The sequence below is a fragment of the Rattus norvegicus genome, chromosome 3 (assembly GCF_036323735.1).
Source record: "Rattus norvegicus strain BN/NHsdMcwi chromosome 3, GRCr8, whole genome shotgun sequence".
Classification (NCBI taxonomy): Eukaryota; Metazoa; Chordata; class Mammalia; order Rodentia; family Muridae; genus Rattus; species Rattus norvegicus.
In genome coordinates this window covers 188,203,571-188,220,665 of record NC_086021.1, presented here as the reverse complement: position 1 = coordinate 188,220,665, position 17,095 = coordinate 188,203,571, and the positions used below count along the sequence as shown (strand labels likewise).

Below are 17,095 nucleotides of genomic sequence, written 5' to 3'. Positions count from 1 at the left end.
CACAAGCCAGGAGCTCAAATTGGCTTCCTGTTTCTAACTGGTCTTCTCCAGGCAGCTAACTGGGCTGAGCAATAAATCATAGGTGCACCTCAGGAAGAACGGCATGCTGGGTGGATCTCTGCTGCTTTAGTCCATAAAGGAATAAAGTCTACCTTGTTAAAGATACCTTTGGATTATGTGGCTTTTAGTGGGTGAGTTAATGTTGTTTTTGTGTGCCTGCTGGGATCCTTGTGCCTCCCAGTCAGGTGGAACAAGGCAGCTGTGCTGTCCTCACCTAGGGGTAGGCTCCGCAGGTGGGACTTCAGGGCAGTCAGGGTACCTGTGTTTAGCAGGGGAGTAAAGTGGCATGAGCCTCGAAGGACACTAGTCAGGACAGAGGAGGGTGACAGTGAGACAGGTGAGGTAGGCTCCAGAGGGCATTACCCTCCCCTCCCCCAAAAAAGATGTGTGAGTTCCTGAGGGCCAGCAGCAGTCCCCAGACTATGGTGCCAAGCACCTTCCTGTTAGGACAGGGGAGGTAGGAAAGCTCTAAGGGCTGCTCTGGTAATGGGCATCCTGGTTCCACTGTGTGGCAAGTAACCTCTGAACCCCATAGTCAGGAGGGAATCTCCTGAGTGGGTCCAAGAAGGGCCGAGCCCTCTGACACTTATCTGGGGACCTCAGGCACTGGGGAGGGCAGCAAACTGTGAGTTTACCCAGTATGAAATCAACCAGTTCCCTGCTGGTAGAGGGGAAGACTTAGAGCTCAGCTACTCTCAGGCTGGGATCCTGAGATACTGGCTGGAGATGACAGTCAGGGGTAGGCTAGCAGGCAGGAAGGGATTATGTCTGACAAGACTCTACATGGATAAAGTGGGTCTGAAGCTTATTAATCAGGGAAACTGCCAGCAAGTTGGTTCGAATGGGGTTTCCTCTCCATTAGCTGGAGTCCTCCCCTCCTATCTCCTTGGTTTGACAGAACTCTTCCCGGCAAGAGCCCAGCACACAGCGAACCCCTCCCCCATTCTGCTTTCATTTCTTGTCAGGGCATTGTCCTGAGCCAACATTGCCATTGGATTACTGAGAACACAGGGTGACTGACTGGTCAGGCATTTAAGCTGCCCTTAAGGGTACCCTGATTGCCCTGACAAGCTGCCCCACCTACAGAGCCTACCCCTAGGTGAGGACAGTATAGCTCCCTTGTTTCACCTGACTGGGAGGCACAAGGATTCCAGCAGACACACAAGAGCAACACTAACTCACCCACTAAAAGCCACATAATCCAAAGGTATCTTTAACAAGGTAGATTTTATTCCTTTATGGGACTAAAGCAGCCAAAAGCCATGGCGTTCAAGAGGGAGCCACTTGGCATGCCGCTCTTCCCGAGGAGAACCTATGACTGTCCATCCCTGTTAACTGCCTAGAGAAGACCAGTTAGAAACAGGAAGCCAGCTAGACCCACACCATCCAGATAACAGTTGTCTCTAGCTTTCTGGTAGCCATGGAAGTCAGAGGAAAACTAGGCAACCAGTGCCCCAACTGAAGGAGTAGGAGGGGGCTTAGCCAGGTGCTATTTGAATGAAAATGAGGCCAGGACAGCTCCTAGGTATAGTTGAGGAGACCCGCTTCATCATAGTTGTGTGAGAGTGCAGCTACAGGCATCTGGAAGAGTCCAGACTGAACATGGTCAGCAGAAGAGAATGGACCATGAGATTTTAAAGGAAAGAGAAGCTGGGTCGGGAGGAGGGCATCAAAGCTCAGGGGTTGGAGAGGCTTGGAGTAGGGGAGGTAGTGAGAAGAGAAGCCAGGGCTCAGTAAGTTACAGGTACTCGGATGCTAGTGTGGGACAGTATCCCCTTCGATATGCTAATAGGTACCTCAGCAGCCTTCTGCTTCATCCCCACACCCTGGAGGCAAGAAATGGGCCTTGTCCCTCAGCTGGGTGGATGGTACCAGCCAGGCTAATGAAGGTACATCCTCAGTGCTTGCCGGTGACACCAAATATGACCATCCTCCTGGAGGGGCCCTACCGGGCCAGCTTCCCTGACTGGTTAGAACCTCATGTCCAAGAGCCCTCCATCTTGATGAAAGATCTTTGGGCTAAGACTGTCTGAAAATCTCCGCCTGCCCACCCGGAGCCAGAGCTCAGGCTGGATCTCTTCAGCAAGCATACTTCCTCACAGACTTGTGCAGCTTTAGCTTCCTGTTAGAAGGCCTGTGCAGAGTATCCGGGCTGAGAAAACAGGTGATCACGTGGCCCTTGGTTCAGAGGGGAAATGTGCTGGCAACAGTAGCCAGGGGGCCAGAGTATACTCTGTTACTGTATCTCTCTAACTCAGCCTCCACCAACCACCCCAACGCTCAAATTTTGTTGAAGAGAATACTGCCTTCCAAACAGGAGGTGGTCATGGGTGTTGGGCTCCTAAAGTCTGGTGTTCCCTGAACTCCCATGCCCTGTGCCTACTAACAACACTTATTGCTGTTACTATTACCCCCGAGTGAGTTGTGAATGGCCTTGACCCTGAAAAATTCCCCAGAATTCTCAGCTACCACTTCTGATAAAGGTGATTGGAGACACTACACAGGAGAAACAGTAAAGACAAGGGCCAGGCAGAGCCGTTAAATTGTAACCTACAGCAAAATTGGCAGAACAGTTTATAGTTCTAAGAAAGCCCTGGGTGGTGCCTCCAAGGGCCAGGTGAAGCACAGGCCTTGGGGATAAACATCGGGTAGGGAGGGAGGTGGTAAGCCAGAGAGGGAAAGAGAGCTAGTGAGGGCAGGCACAAAGTGCTCCTCATCTGGCAGAGTCTGACCCTACTGTAACTGTCACCAGCGAGGCTATGATCTAGTTCTGTGCCTCCCCATGATCTGCTGTGTCTTCATCTGGTCTAGGTCCAGTAGTGTACTATCTTAAGGTCCTCCTTACACTTCCTGCCAATAGATCCAGGGCTCTTGCCCTAGGTGACTGGGAGCTACCAAGGCTTGACTCTGGGCCTGAAGACCACAGGAACCAGGGCAGGTGTGAGCTCTTTTAGGTTCCCATTTGAACCCTCTCACAGTGGTCTTATAGTCAGACGCCACCTTTGCTCCTGGTTTCTGTGGGGCTGCTTGCTGGGAGAGTAGTGGAAATAGTGGGAACAGAATGTGAATGAGGATGGGTAATTGCTGTTTTCCTCCCTAGTTTAGAAGACTTGTGAACTCAGGACCTGCCTGTGACTTGGAGCTGCTGCATAGATCCCTATGCTGTGAGCATCTGTCCAGTCCAGTGCTCCAACCGAGCCTCACAGACATTACCCTGCCTCCTAGACCTCAGAATCACTGGCAAGGAAAAGGGCAAAGAAGCCATTTGCCCGATTTTGGCATTTGATTGGAAATGGGAGAAGGGTCCCTTTAGTGGGTCGAGCATCTGTGCCCTCCCTTTACTTGGGGGCTAGGGCTGCCCAGGGAGGGGGCATGCCAGGAGTGAAGGTGGCAGGGTGCAGAAAGGCTGGGAGGCAGCCGCTAGAGTCTGGTGTTCCCTGAACTCAGGTCTAATGAGGTAGCACCTCTGCTCCCTTCCTAAATGTAAATGTCCTCCTTGCCCCGGCCTCACCCACACCCCAATTCACCTGGACCACCGTTTGTCCTCTGCTGCCGCAGAAGGGGTCTTGCGGGTCTCCTCTGGGATTGGCTGCATCAGGCTAGAGCGCTGGGATGGCATGGGCACCGTTGTGCACCGTGCCCTCCCACCTCAGACCTAGGACAACCCACAGGGCAGCACCGCCCAAGTCCACGTGTCAGTCCCAGTGCTTCCGTCTAGCTCTCCCAGGACGAGTTGCCCCCGGAATTGAGTCCCCGCCCCACTGATGTCCCGGGAGGCAGGGCCAGGGACCTTTAAGCAGCCAGAGGCTTACCACTGGGACTTCCTGCTGGGGAAGAGAAATCCCTGGGGGATTGTGGCCCCAGACCAGCTTGCTGGGGAAGAGAAATCCCTGGAGGATTGTGGCCCCAGACCTGCCTGAAATGACAGGACAGTGAGCAGTGTTTATGAGTGTCTCTGTGGCGCGCTCTCTCTCTCTGGTGTGTGTGTGTGTGTGTGTGTGTGTGTGTGTATTTCGGTAGATGGGAGTGACAGAAGTGCTCACAGGGTTGTGTTCTAGTCTAGTAAAGATTAGGGATCAATGGGTAACAAAATGCAAAGATAGTAAAACTTTAAGGCAGTTTTAAAAATGGATCTCTTGGAGCAGAACTGGGCTGGTGAGAGAACTGTAACACAGGCACAAAGGGCATCAAAGGTGGTCATTGACCTTGAAATCCTAGGCAAAGGTGTTCTGAGAACTGACCAAAAGGCTAGGATCTAGGGTGGGTCTCAGCTTCACTTCAGGAAGGCTTCTGAGGCTCCTTCCTCATACTGCCTCATCGCTCCTCTATTCTGTTATTCTAAACAAATGCCTCCCCTACACAGCTGCAGGCCAACTGGGACACACCCACTAAAGGCTTCTCATTGCACTTAGAATCTCATCTCCACTCTCCACAAAATGCCTTCTGAGCCTTCAACTGCCTAACAGGTCTTCCTGATCATACATTTGTATTAAAAGAATTATTAGGACCTGAAGCTAGGGTATAGCTCATTTGTTAAGCATGTGCTCAGTGTGTGTGAGGCCCTGGACTCAATTCCCAGTTCTGGAGAAAACAACCTGGACCTAACAGTGAGGTCAGTCTTCCATCCACATCACTTGTCCTGTAGGACACATACTTGATGGCAGAGAAAGGCTTGCCTCCCTAGTGACCCAGGGACTGCTCATAAGTATATGGTACTGAGAATCATGATAATGTGAAGCTTTTCAGAGACGGCCTATGAAAGACCCAGAACCACACAGCAGGAAATCTTCAGTGTTTCTTCCTGAGTGGGTGGACAAGGGCAGAAAAGGATCTTACCTTAAGTAGGTTGGGCGGAGGAGGAACCCTCGAGACACACGAGGTCAGCAGGAGCAGACCACACAAGACGTTGGGTACACATCTTAGGCCAGAGCCTCACAGCAGGGTGGATCAATACACCACCAGAGTTGAAAAGGTTGTGGTCAGGGAATGGGGACTCTCCTCCCCGGTGGTCTCCCAGTCACTAGAGCAGAAGGAATGGGCACAGCCAGAGCTGCCTGACTGAAACAGGAGCACATATGGGTGGGAGGTAACGACCACCAGCTGTTGGCAGTAGCTGGGGTGGGCATTCTCTAGGCTTTTAGTTGGTACTTGTGAGCTGCCCCAAACCCAACTGACAAAACCATCTTTGCACTTCAAGATGGAAAATTTGATGTGGAAACATCAGACAGGCAATGTCTGGCAGAGGGGCCACACTTTGTTGTAATGACTGACTCACTTGTTGCTTATACTGTCACCCTGTCTTTTTTAGATCCTTGGCCATTCTAAAGAGATGTGACACAGCATGGGTCCAAATGACTGGGATCACGAATAAAAGCAACCCCTAGAACCTATCCTAGGCCTGAGTCTCCTTTAAGACTCCACTTAACTCCCACCTCCTCTGTAGCCCAACAGCTCTAAAGCAGAAATGTCCAAATAAATCAAACTGAATAATTAGATTTTACTCCACTGTTACCGACAAGCAACTGTTAAGACCCTGCCTAAAAAGAAGGTTTCAGTACTGAATATAATTTGTATCCACCTTCTTTTTTTTTTTTTTTTTTTTTTTTTTGGTTCTTTTTTTTCGGAGCTGGGGACCGAACCCAGGGCCTTGCGCTTCCTAGGTAAGCGCTCTACCACTGAGCTAAATCCCCAGCCCCTTGTATCCACCTTCTAAGCTGAACGTGTACTAAGTTGAACGTGTACATTGTAGAGAAGAGTTCAAGCATCCAGGTCTGAGTCCATGGGAAGTCAGACAGTGGACTCATGATGACCAAAGATGCTTGTGCATGGCCAGTTCTGTTCACAAAATAATCCCTGGGGCTCTGGAACAGCTCGTTCTATTTTGGGTGCCGGTGCCGTCCCCTGAACCTTATAAACACCCCAAATGCTGAGAAACACTGCCACCCTCAGCACTACCCCTCATATTCTATACCAGAGTTCCAGGTGACAGGATGGCCTGTTTTACTTTTGAGAACCACTTGGGAGGTTGTCACACATCTGACCTACAAGCGGGATAATTTCTGTTTGTGCACGCACATGCGTGAGATCTGCAGATCTATCTACAGGAATGGGGAAGTCAGAGTTGTTTAAGAGACCAACTTCCAGGCACTTCAGGGTCCCACCGCAGGAGACTGGCAGAGTAGATTCAAGAGATGAACAATCACACGAAGGACCAGCAACACTATAGTAGCCACTTTCCAAAGCCCCCACCTCCTCCACTTTCAGAAAGGCCAGGCAAGGAGAACGTTCATCAGAACCTGTATCTAAGAAGGTACTCCCGTGAAAAGTTACATGCAAGGAGCTGACCAGGAGCCCTTGTTCTTACAGAGTTTGGTTTCTAGAACATACAATGCAGCTCACAACTGTCCATAATTTGAGTTCCAAGAGATCTGATGCCCTCTTTTGACCTCTGTGGGCACGAGGCACACACATGGTACCTGGATATACACCCAGGCAGAACACACATACACACAAGTTTTCTTTAAAACAAAACAAAAAACCTTAAAAAAAAAAAAAGTCACAGACAGTAAGCATCCAGTAGTCACATCTCTTGGTTACAGTTGGGCACAAGCAGTTCTGCAGTTTTCTTCTCTATTAGTGTCATCCTGGACCTTAACCTGGCATGGATCTAGGGGGCATGGATGAGCTGCAGACAACAGTTGCAGAATTCCAGTCATACCTGCCATGACACTGGACATCCCTGCCCCACCAGTCCACCAGATTCACATGTAACCCTATTGATGGGTTTATTGTCCAGGTCTTAATACCACTATAGCCATTCTTAGCTTCCAGAACAGGCAGACTGTCTCAGGACATATTACTCAGTGCACTGAAGTGTGGTGAGTCTGCAATAGATGGTAATATCAGGGGTCATTCAAATTCTTTCTTCTTTCATGTAAATATAAAGTCTCAAGTCAGGATGGCATTCCAAAATCATGGGAATTCATTCATGATAGGCAGATGGTACCTCAAGCCTCTCAGATTTAACATACAAGAGCTCACATTCAAGCACAGCAGAGGTCTCTACCACCCATCGGCATGTGGAGCATTACCCTCTGGGAATGTGAGGGACGAGTGAGCAATGGTGAAGAGGGTGACCCTGCCACAGGGTTTGGGGATGACAAGGCCCTTCCTGTGTGCGGTCACAACCCACTACACAGTGCAGGACGCTCCGTAGTGCGCTGCTTGGTTCCCTTGGAGGTTTCATCTCACTGCATTTCCCTCAGACCTGCCTGAGAAAATGGCAATGGAGACAGAAGTCCGTCTTGGGAGCCTCTGCATACTGCATACAGGGCCCCCACAGTCATCACATCCTGGGGTCCAGGAAGGCTGCAGCCGTCAGCGGAGTAGACTGGCTCTATGCTGTGGCACTGCTGGCATGGGAACAGAGCAAAGCTAGCATGCAGCTACACTTTCCCACTCTTCCAGCTCTAATATGCTGACAAGCGTGGTCAGTAATTCTCTTCTCCTGCTGTACCTCTTCAGTGAAGGAGTGGGAAAAGAGCTTTCAGACAACCATTCTGGGAAAAACATGAAAACTTTTACTAACAAATTCATAGCAGGCACCCAGAAGCTACCCAACCTGGACTTCTCAGATGATATGTGGCAGAGGTATAAATGCCACTGAATGAAGAATTATAACGAAGTGTGCGCATGAGTGCTCCAGCGAGCTAAGGACTGATACAGACCCCACATCCTTGCTGGCAATGCAGCTTACTAAGTGTCTGAAAAAAGCAATATTTGTGAAACAAAAATAATTATGCATGGTGTCAGAACGAGACCTGCCAACAATGCAGCAGTGAGTAAAGCCTGGTGAGCAGGCTGCCCCCTGCATGAAGCCCTGTATACAACTCAGCACCTTGAAATGCAGGTGTGTAGACAATGTTGTTACCCTGACATTTGGAATTTGGTCTTTTGTTCTTTCTGAGACTGGAGAGCAACAACCTGGAAGGAAATCCCACGTCATTCTCTTGATCATATCAGTGTCTTTATCATGGAACATAGAAGAATCCTTCTGGAAGGACTCTCCTGGATTCTCCTCTCCAAAACTAATAGCACAAAAGACAATAATGACAACATACTGCCCACCTCAGTTCCACAGGCCCGCCTCAAAGTCACTTTACAAAGTCTTCAACTACATACTGTGGGAGGTCTCAAACACCAAACCCAAACCATAAGTCAAGTGACAAAACAAATTCTCATCTTTAGTGTGAAATAATTACCATGCTTTAGAAAATTTCAAACTGGGTTGTTCCTTGTACAGCTCTATGATATTGGAGCAGAGTACCAGAATATTCGTGTCTCATTTATTTCAAGGCACTTTCCATCAAAAGGTGCAGAAAGAAATAAAGCTACTTTGTCTGCTGCAACAGGAAATGACTACATGTGACTCCTTGGAAGGGGGTTTCTAGGCACTAACAGATTGTGGACAAGCAAGCAGTTCTAGCTGACATTCTTCAAGCCACTGACAACTGTGGCACTGGCTGACTAAGCTATTGACTGAAGTGCTAGTAAGTTGTCAACTCACTGTCTTATAGCCACTGAACATTTTATACATGCAACAAGCTTCTGTGTATTTGTGGATAACCCGTACAGAGAGGACCTCCCTCCCTCCCTTTACTACACATTTCATGCCCTCTAATTTTAAGAACACATCAAACTGATTAGCTCTACAAGTGATCATACACATACATACACACACATACATACACACACACACACACACACACACACACACACACACAAAGATACAAATATGCTGGCTATCTGGGGCCTTTTTGTTTAAGAAAAACGATCTTATAACATAGCCTAGGCTGGACTAGAAAATCCTTCCTCAGCCTCGTGAATACTGTAATAACAGGCAGGAGCCACCATGCCTGGCTTCATGTGGTGCTTTAAAAACATTGTATCTTTATTGATACCCCTCCCCAACTTCTGACTCATTTAACCTATTAGCTACCTGAAAATTAATACTTCCCCTTTGCCTTAAAAATCTGTGAGCCTGTGTGTGAGCATGTGTGTGCGTGCATGTGTGTGTGTTACCTGCACCTGCCTGCCTGTGTGTATGTGGAGGTCACAGAGAACATCATATTCCTTGGAACTGAAGTTACAGGAATTTGCGGGGGTTGTCTGACTTATGTGGATGGTGGACTCTGGTCTTCATGGTTGTTCATCATTTCTTCTTAACTAAAGACCTGTCTCTCCAGAAACTCCTCTACCTTATTCTTATCCTTAAAGCAGACGGAAGGCTACATTTCACGAGAATGTTGAAAGCCACCTGTCCAGAAGGTAAGGAGAGGTCTGCTCACTCCTTACTCACACACCGGAAGAGCAGTGGAGGATCATGACAGCAACAATTCCATCCTTGAGTCTGTCACTAATGTGATCCTAAGATCTGCCCTCTGCGGTAGAAGCAGAGAGGGAGAAGCAGAGAGCTGGAAGACACTTCATTCCATCCCAACAAGAAAAGAATCCTGTGGGTAAAGAACAGACAGGTACTGATGAACAACACTGAAGTAGGGAACAAGAGAGAGACAGCTGGTTAGCTGTGGTACCTGAGCTGCCCAGTCTGACCCAGCTAGTCAGTATGCTAGTATTGCTTAAGAACAGGGAATAATCCTAATTCAGCAGTTACTAAGGACACTGTTTCTTAGTAGCCAGTACCAGTACCAAACTCCTGGCTCTCGTGTTGGACAGGCAGGAACTTCCACCAGAGGATGGTACTCACATCTTCACCATTCACAGCCAGGGATAACTATCTGAGGGCTCTGCAGGTCTGTGTACCCCTGTGCACTCCACCCCCACCCTAGCCTTTAGCACTGACCCCATCAGGCCTGGACCACTGCCAAGAATCAACCAAACACACTGTGCCCGGCACAATGCATGTACACACTCATTACTCGGAGCACTGACCTACGTAAGCATACCATACCTACAGGTAATGCCTTCCCCTGAGCAGGTAACAAATAGCTGTTGAGAAGCAGGACACACAGCACTGCTGACACTGAGACAAGAAATAAGAAACGACTTTGCCAAGCTCAAGTTCCATCTGGCTAGCATGAACATCCAGCTCTGTGATGCTTGAGACCACTCGGTTATCCCACCAACACCAGACTGCCTGGCTACCATGCAGAGCATTCCCTAGGCACATGGGAATAGTCTCCCAGCTATGGGTTAAGGTGCTGCCTCTGTGCCAGGGAAAGGACACCCAAAACAAGGGCTGTGTGAGATGAGAATTTTTTAGAAGCCATTGTGGTTATACTGGAAGTAAAAAGAAATCTTTATTTTCAAATAAAATTACCTACAAGAGATTATTCATTGATCCACTATGAATGAGTCTCTCATCACATACAGCACCCAAAATATATTTTGAAAATTAAAAAAAAAAAAAGAGAAAACAAACCCACAGCCTCACCTTTCACACACACACCCTTCCTCCCAAAAGCCACACAGCCCACACCAAAAGGCAAAGGCAAAGAACCAAACCAAACTCAGTACCCACACCAAAGTTATCTTTGAATTAAGATTTACAAATTTATATATTCTTTCCTATGAAGGAACAAAAGGAGGAAGAAAAAGAAAAAAAAGAAGGGGTAAGGAAAACCATGAAAGTCTGGTGAGACCTAGGAAGATAAGACCCTGCCTGCCTGCCTGCCTGCCTGCACGCTAGCAGGTGTCGAAGCATTCAGCACTTCAGCACTTCTTGTGTGCTGTCCTGTGGGAGGCCTTCAGCGGAGGTGACACTCCCAGCAGTGCAGCACAGGTGGCAAACCACATCTTCTGGAACCAGCGATCCGGAAGCGCGAGGACAGTCAACTGAAGTGTGTGCAGCCCTCAGGATCCAGGGCACGGCAGAGGTGGTGTCTTCCATCACGGGTTTGCCAGTGTTTAAAAAGGCCATTTTCCCCTTTTAAACAATGGGGCCAAAGAAAAGTACAGGGGGAAAGGTTCTCTACTGCAGTGACAACCTGCCAGTCACAGAGGAGGAGTCCTGTGCTGATTGACAGTGCTGGCTCCGTGGACAGGCTCTACTTGGGCTCCTCAATCACACCTTTGCTGAGGTCTGTCATTTTGGGATATTTTACTTTCTTCTGGTCTAGCTCATTCTGAGCCCAAAGTAGCAGTTTCAGTAATTTTGCCAGCTTGGGTGTGGACTCTCGATTCTCATAATCCAGAACAGCCTGGTTAACTTCACTCCACACCTAGAAAAGAAACACATCCAACAGAGATGGCCACACATACACTACCAGCAAGCCTGACAATAGCTTAAGAAATCTGTTTTTTCAGTGCTAGGCTGAGACTCCCAGGTCCTTAAGCAGGTTAGGGAAGCACTCTATCAGTAAGATATAGTCCAGCCCATCTCAATACTGTTCTTACCCAAGAAGCTTGTTACTCACTTAAAAACAAATTAAATATGTAACTAAAAGCCATTCTAAGAGCACTAAATGACTGTCACCTGAAGGCACTTACGCTTTGGTCAGCTAAGCACCCCGACCCTTTTTAAACAGTTTTGTGAGGACTCTGACAGAGAGGAACAGCACAATGTTTATATGAGCCCTAGCAGGCAAGCCTTAAAGAGACACCTCAACGTTTTCAAGGAATCCAACACAGGGGAAAGGAAGACGTGGGTCTTAGAAAGCAATGAACTATCATGCTTGGAGCATTTAGAAGGAACAAGAAAACATTTCAGAAGACTACACTGATTTTTAAGCGAAGATACTTTGGATACCTGTTTCTAAACTGACAGGAGAAAGGCTAAGAGAAGAAAAACTGGCAAAGGGCTTGGCACTAACAGTCTTAGTGCCCCTGCTCTTACTTTCACAAGGTAAAAGGGATAGGTTAGAGAGCACCCTAGCCCAGGGCCACGTGCTCCCCCGACACCAGAGCAGCACATGAACCATCTTTTCACAGGTCCTTGCATGTCTCCCTTACTGGCCCTTTACCTTTTGCCTCTGCATCATGTGGAGGAGGTCTCCAAAGGGCGACTCCTCAGGGCTATCGAAGGCCAGCAAGGCCAATGTGCGCTCCATTTCTGTGAGGCATTCTCTGCTTTCCTCACCCTGCTCTGCCAGTTGCGTCTGGGCAAACTCCAAAGCTGCTTCTGTCTCTCGCTGACGGATAAGCTCGATCAGGTGCTGTTGCTAGTCAATAACAAGGACAGACAAGTTTAGCCAGCCTGTGCACACCCAGTGTGGTCAACAGCAAAGACAACCAAGTCTGGCTGGTTTGTTTGTCGAGATGAATAACAATAAACACTGGCTCCAGTCAAAAGTATACGTTATAGGTGGATTGAGTATGTAACTCACAGTGTTAAAGCACTTGTTTAGCATCTAGGAAAGGCCCTAGATTCCACCCCCACCAAACCAAGAGAAAATAAAAGAGTTAGCATCTCCAAGCTAGTGCGTTTTCATTTCAAAAGCAAATGGAGATTGGTGAGACTGCCACAGTGTTTGCTGTGCAAGTGTGCCAGAACCTCTTACTTCCAGATGCACACTACTCACTCCCACTCTCCCTCCCCTTCCCTCCCCCTCTCTCACTCACCCACTCTCTCTCTCTCTCTCTCTCTCTCTCTCTCTCTCTCTCTCACACACACACACACACACACACACACACACACCTTTAAAAAGTAACTAGTTTCAATAGTCATAAAGCAGCAGCTAGCTGAAAGCCTGTCTCCTCCCCAACACTAAGCAACATTCAAGGCCACTTTCTTTCTGAGCCACTGCAAACTGCATCCACCTCAGACGGCTGAGCTCACCTGCAGGTGGAAGTAAAGATACCGGTTTGTGTCTAGGAGCTCTGGGTGGAGGCTGTTGATCAAGGCAATAGCCTCCTGGATCTGACCCTTCAGAATCATCTCCCGAATCTTGATTCGCTCATCGAGTGTTTCTAGGTCCACACTTGGTTCGATCCCTGACTCCATCCGAAATTTCTCTGCTGCTTCCTTAAAGCCCTCTGAAAAGAAAACGGTCTTCACTGCTAGGAAAGATGACCAGGGATCCAGGCTTTGTGATTCTAAAGAGCCCAACCATTATTAAATGACCCCATATATATAAATCACACTTTCGAAGGGACTTGGTTTTTACTACTTTTGTGATTAATATAGTCAAGGCTGTAATTCCTTTGCAGCTATTCAAAAGGCCTAGCCTATCAACCTAAAGGTCACGGACTGCTAGCCCACTGTGTGCTGTGACATCATCAAGGCAGTAATACAGGTCAGGACGCCAGAGCAACAGAGACAACTGCAGGTGAGGCAGACACCTGCTGCATCTTCACAGGGCTGCTGTGCTCTGGTGCCATTTCACCCACAGGAGCCTGGTGAAACCACAGACAAGATTTCTGTATCCACTTTCTAAGGAGTTTAGCAAAAATAACTGGGGAAGTGCAGGAGGACAAAGCATAATGGGAGACTTCTCACTGTGTGCCTTTTGAGAACTGGGCAGGATAACTGATTCCTTCACCACAGTTAGGAGTGAACTTCCTCCCCCAGCAGAAGCATCAAGTGCTGTTTTCTTCTGCATGCTCCCAGCCATTTTCCTTCCCTTCCAAGTTTTGAGTTGGGCACATCTAGAAGGCCACAATATTTTTCCAAACTGGCCAGAGGATATCATTTATTTGCACTTTAAATATATTCCAAAACATTTTTTTAAAGTTTTGGAACAAAGTCTTAATGCAGAGTCCAGGCTGGTCTAGAACTCATAAGCTTCCTGCCCCTGCCCTCTGGGTCAGAACACTCTTAATGATCATGAAAGCTTAACTGTAAAACTCAAAAGCCAAAAATGGATGTTGCTTTAGGTCGCAAAGACCTGGAACAATTAATTTTATTGATAGGAAAAATATCTATATTTTTTAGGGGTTAGGGAAGTTGAGCAAAAGTCTTACGTTACAGCCCAGGCTGGCCTTGAATCACAATCCTGCCTTAGCTTCCCAAGTGCTGGGATTATGACCTATGGCACTTTGGGTTAGAAAAGGCCACCTTTAACATGTTAGTCTGACTTACAAATATCAAAGTTAACATACAGGTTTTTTTTTTTAATGATTTCTCAGTGCAACCTAATTTTATCATTACACTTCAGGGGTAAAGGGCTACTTGTTTAAAAAGGGAGAGCTACTGTCAATTGGTGGCCCTCACGCACAGCCAGCCTTTACCTGTGACTAAGTAGTTCATGATGAGTCGGTTCATGTCTGCGCGCTGAACATGTAAGTTGTTGAGCTTTTCCATCCATTCATCTTTGGTTATTTCATCGGGCTTTTCTGCGTAACTCATTATGACTTATTTCTACAGGAAAAGGATACAATAATTGGGGAAGAATTCCATGTCCAGTGTAATCATTTTAAAAAATAAACGCAGCAGTGTAGTAAGTGCAAGAGTAGGAGGATGCTTTCAATCTTGAAACTGACAAGCAAAAAATGGCCTGAGAAAATGACACGTCGGGGGTAGCGTCAAGGTCAAAGGTGGGAAGTATGGTAAGTGAAATAAAAGTCACAAGTTGTAGAATGAAGAGACCAAGACATCACGCTGTGAAGGAAGGGGTTAGGTTTGAAGCTAAAAGCATGAAGGGGAGGGTTGGGGATTTAGCTCAGTGGTAGAGCGCTTGCCTAGCACGCACAAGGCCCTGGGTTCGGTCCCCAGCCCCGAAAAAAAGAAAAGAAAAAAAAAAGTATAAAGGGGAATCACTACAGAGTTATAGGTTAAAAACTGCATGTTATGGTGTAAAAAGGACGCAGCAATCAAGAGGAAGACAAGTGTTAGTGAAGGGTGGAGTCTCCTTCAGCGCCTTCGTGGGAGAACAAAGGTGTGAGAAGGACGATAAGGGGACACATGCTTCCTTCCGTTGGACAATGGTACTCCTACATCCTACAGGCACCAGAGAGTGTGCTGTTCACTGATGCACTTAAGTTGACAAAGGGTGGACCACACTCCCCAAAACAGTCACTCAACAAGATCCTGAATAAAGGAGCTTTGATATACAAACGCCAACTCTGAACCCTTGGGCACTCGTGTTCTGAAGAGAAGGCTGCTGTTTTTCACACAGATCGTATGGCACAAGCTCTGGTCTGCTTCATGAATGACAGCCTCGCTAGAGACCAGAGTACGGTACAAGCATGCAAGTCTGACTTGGTCGAACATGCATATTCACACTCGGTGTGAAGGAAGCTAAAACACGCTATCAAGTTGACTAATGGGTTCAAAGAGACAGTTTTAGCTGTGTGTGTTGACCACGATTTTAATACCAGCGCTTGTGAGGCTGGGGCAAGTGGATCTACAGATGGAGTTCTGGGCCCACCAGAGTTACACGGTGAGACCCCGCCTCAAAAATAAATAAAATAAAGAAATTCTTACATTCAGAGTACTTAAGACTTTCGAACATCACTTTAATAAGAAGTACAAGTGTGACATGTTTTGCAAAATCAAATATGAAACAAACCACATGGCATGTCTTTAGCACAAAATACTGTGTGATCTTAAAACAAAGACATGGTATCACACAGGGATTGTTTCATGGGGGAGCAAGGCAGGATGGTAGAGCCACGGGGAGGGTGGGGGTAGGGGAGGGACAGTCAAGGTAACTCTAGGATGGGCTGGATCATTTTCACTTTGTCAATAACATATACTTCGAGGATATTACATTGTGCACTGCAAAGGATGAACTATTCTGTTTTAATAAGTCATAAAATTGAAAGACGGCTCTGGTGTCTGGTCTGACAATGGAATGCACATTGCCTGGAAAGGGCTAAGCAGTCCAACGAAGAGACCTCTTAGTGCTGGTAGAGTGGGCAGCAGAAGAGACAAGATCAAGCTTTGGCCTCCAAATCAATGGCAGCTGTTGCTGGACTGAATTTGAAGGGACAAGAGAAAAGAAGCATGGACAAACAAATTGGAGGTTTCAAGTGTCAGGCCTTAGAAATGGGAGCACGGCAAAGTGTGAGAGATGCAAGTAAAACAGGTTGGAGGAGCAGGGCAAGTCTGGGGCAGAGGACTCTGGCAGTTAGACAGGTGTGGTAGGACTCTGGATTACAGGTCCCGGGACCCACGCTAGAAACAGGAAAGGTATTTAAGCAAGAGTTTAAAGAAAGATTTAAGATATTAAAATTCCTAAGCCCACTTGCGGATAATTGCGGTTAATATTTGGGGCATGCCAACACTTCTAGTTCTGGCAGACTTGAAGGTCCCTAAAATCTAGTAGGGGGCGGGGGAGGCGGGAGGCCGGGGCCCCGGGGAAGTGAAACTGAACAGGGCTGATGTCTCTCCATGCCACAGGATAACAGAATTCACCGATTCTTAACTTTTATTCATAAGTGAGCTAAAGATCAGTCTGAAAAAAAATGTTTCCCAAGAAGGTCCTTCCCTCTCGATTTCCACTCGGCGCCGGGAAAGCTTATCAAGTAAGGCTGAGGACAGACAGGGGCTAGTGTTTCTGTAGGATTCAGTGGTTCCCAAAATTCAGCGGTTACACAGTGGACCGGGATGCATCCTAAGCCCCGAGGATGACTTTTAACGCAGTAGCTGCGTCTTCGCCTTTCGCTGTCCCCTTCACTGCGCCTTTAATTGCAGAGATGTGCGAACATTTGCAATAACTATTCCGGTCCCGGCAGCACCCCGACTAACAGTGCGGCCTCCGACCTACCACTCCGGGGCCGGGCGGTGAAGGGCAGGACTGACCGCCCTGATCCCCGCTCTCGCCTCGGACGCCCTGGGCAGGGCAGCCTGGAGAGCACAAGCCCCCGACCTCTGACCTCCGCGCCGCGGCCCACCCCGGAGCCCCGCAGAGACGCTCGGCACGGCCGTCAGGGCCCGCTGCGGCCATCTTACCGTGCGGATCCCGCCTCCCGCGCGACAGGGTCTGGGTGGCGGCTCCGCGGCCGCTCCCGGGGCCGGGGAGGGGCGGCAGAGACGGCGGGAGATAGAGGAGGAGGCGGAGGCGGAGGCGGAGGCCGCAGCGGAGGCGGGGGCGGGGCGCGAGGCGGAGGTAGATACACCGGCGTCTGCCCCCAG

At 48.2% G+C, this 17,095-nt stretch overlaps 2 protein-coding genes across 10 annotated transcripts in view; both read right to left on the bottom strand.

Annotated features, from left to right (window-relative positions):
* Slc17a9 (solute carrier family 17 member 9) overlaps nucleotides 1-9,560 on the bottom strand; it is a 22,448-nt gene extending 12,888 nt beyond the window's left edge. For 7 of the 9 annotated variants that reach the window (XR_010064669.1, XM_039105555.2, XM_063284238.1 and 4 more), the window contains exons 1-2: nucleotides 9,423-9,560; nucleotides 3,588-7,619 (exon numbers count right to left, since the gene is read on the bottom strand). Coding sequence is in view for 7 of the 9 variants with exons in the window: in XM_039105555.2 (XP_038961483.1) it covers nucleotides 3,588-3,679 (92 nt within the window). In the remaining 2 variants the exon portion in view is untranslated. Of the gene's footprint in view, nucleotides 1-3,587; nucleotides 7,620-9,422 lie in introns of those variants that run through there. The other 2 variants (NM_001108613.1, XM_039105558.2) reach the window with 2 other exon arrangements.
* On the bottom strand, nucleotides 6,342-17,095 carry Gid8 (GID complex subunit 8 homolog). Its single transcript, NM_198743.2, has 5 exons — nucleotides 16,913-17,095; nucleotides 14,248-14,377; nucleotides 12,857-13,053; nucleotides 12,042-12,239; nucleotides 6,342-11,300 (listed from the first exon to the last, which is right to left on the bottom strand). The coding sequence occupies exons 2-5, from the start codon at nucleotides 14,363-14,365 to the stop codon at nucleotides 11,127-11,129; spliced, it is 687 nt and encodes a 228-aa protein (NP_942038.1). The 5' UTR covers nucleotides 14,366-14,377; nucleotides 16,913-17,095; the 3' UTR covers nucleotides 6,342-11,126.

What these genes read in the sequence shown, in the direction of transcription:
- Gid8 (NM_198743.2), bottom strand. Translation starts at nt 14,365, where the DNA reads ATGAGTTACGCAGAAAAGCCCGATGAAATAACCAAAGATGAATGGATG. An exon ending in CATGAACTACTTAGTCACAG is followed by an intron (nt 13,054 to 14,247) that starts GTAAAGGCTGGC and finishes TTTTCTTTTCAG; the next exon opens with AGGGCTTTAAGGAAGCAGCA. An exon ending in ACATGATGCAGAGGCAAAAG is followed by an intron (nt 11,301 to 12,041) that starts GTAAAGGGCCAG and finishes TTTCTTTTCTAG; the next exon opens with GTGTGGAGTGAAGTTAACCA.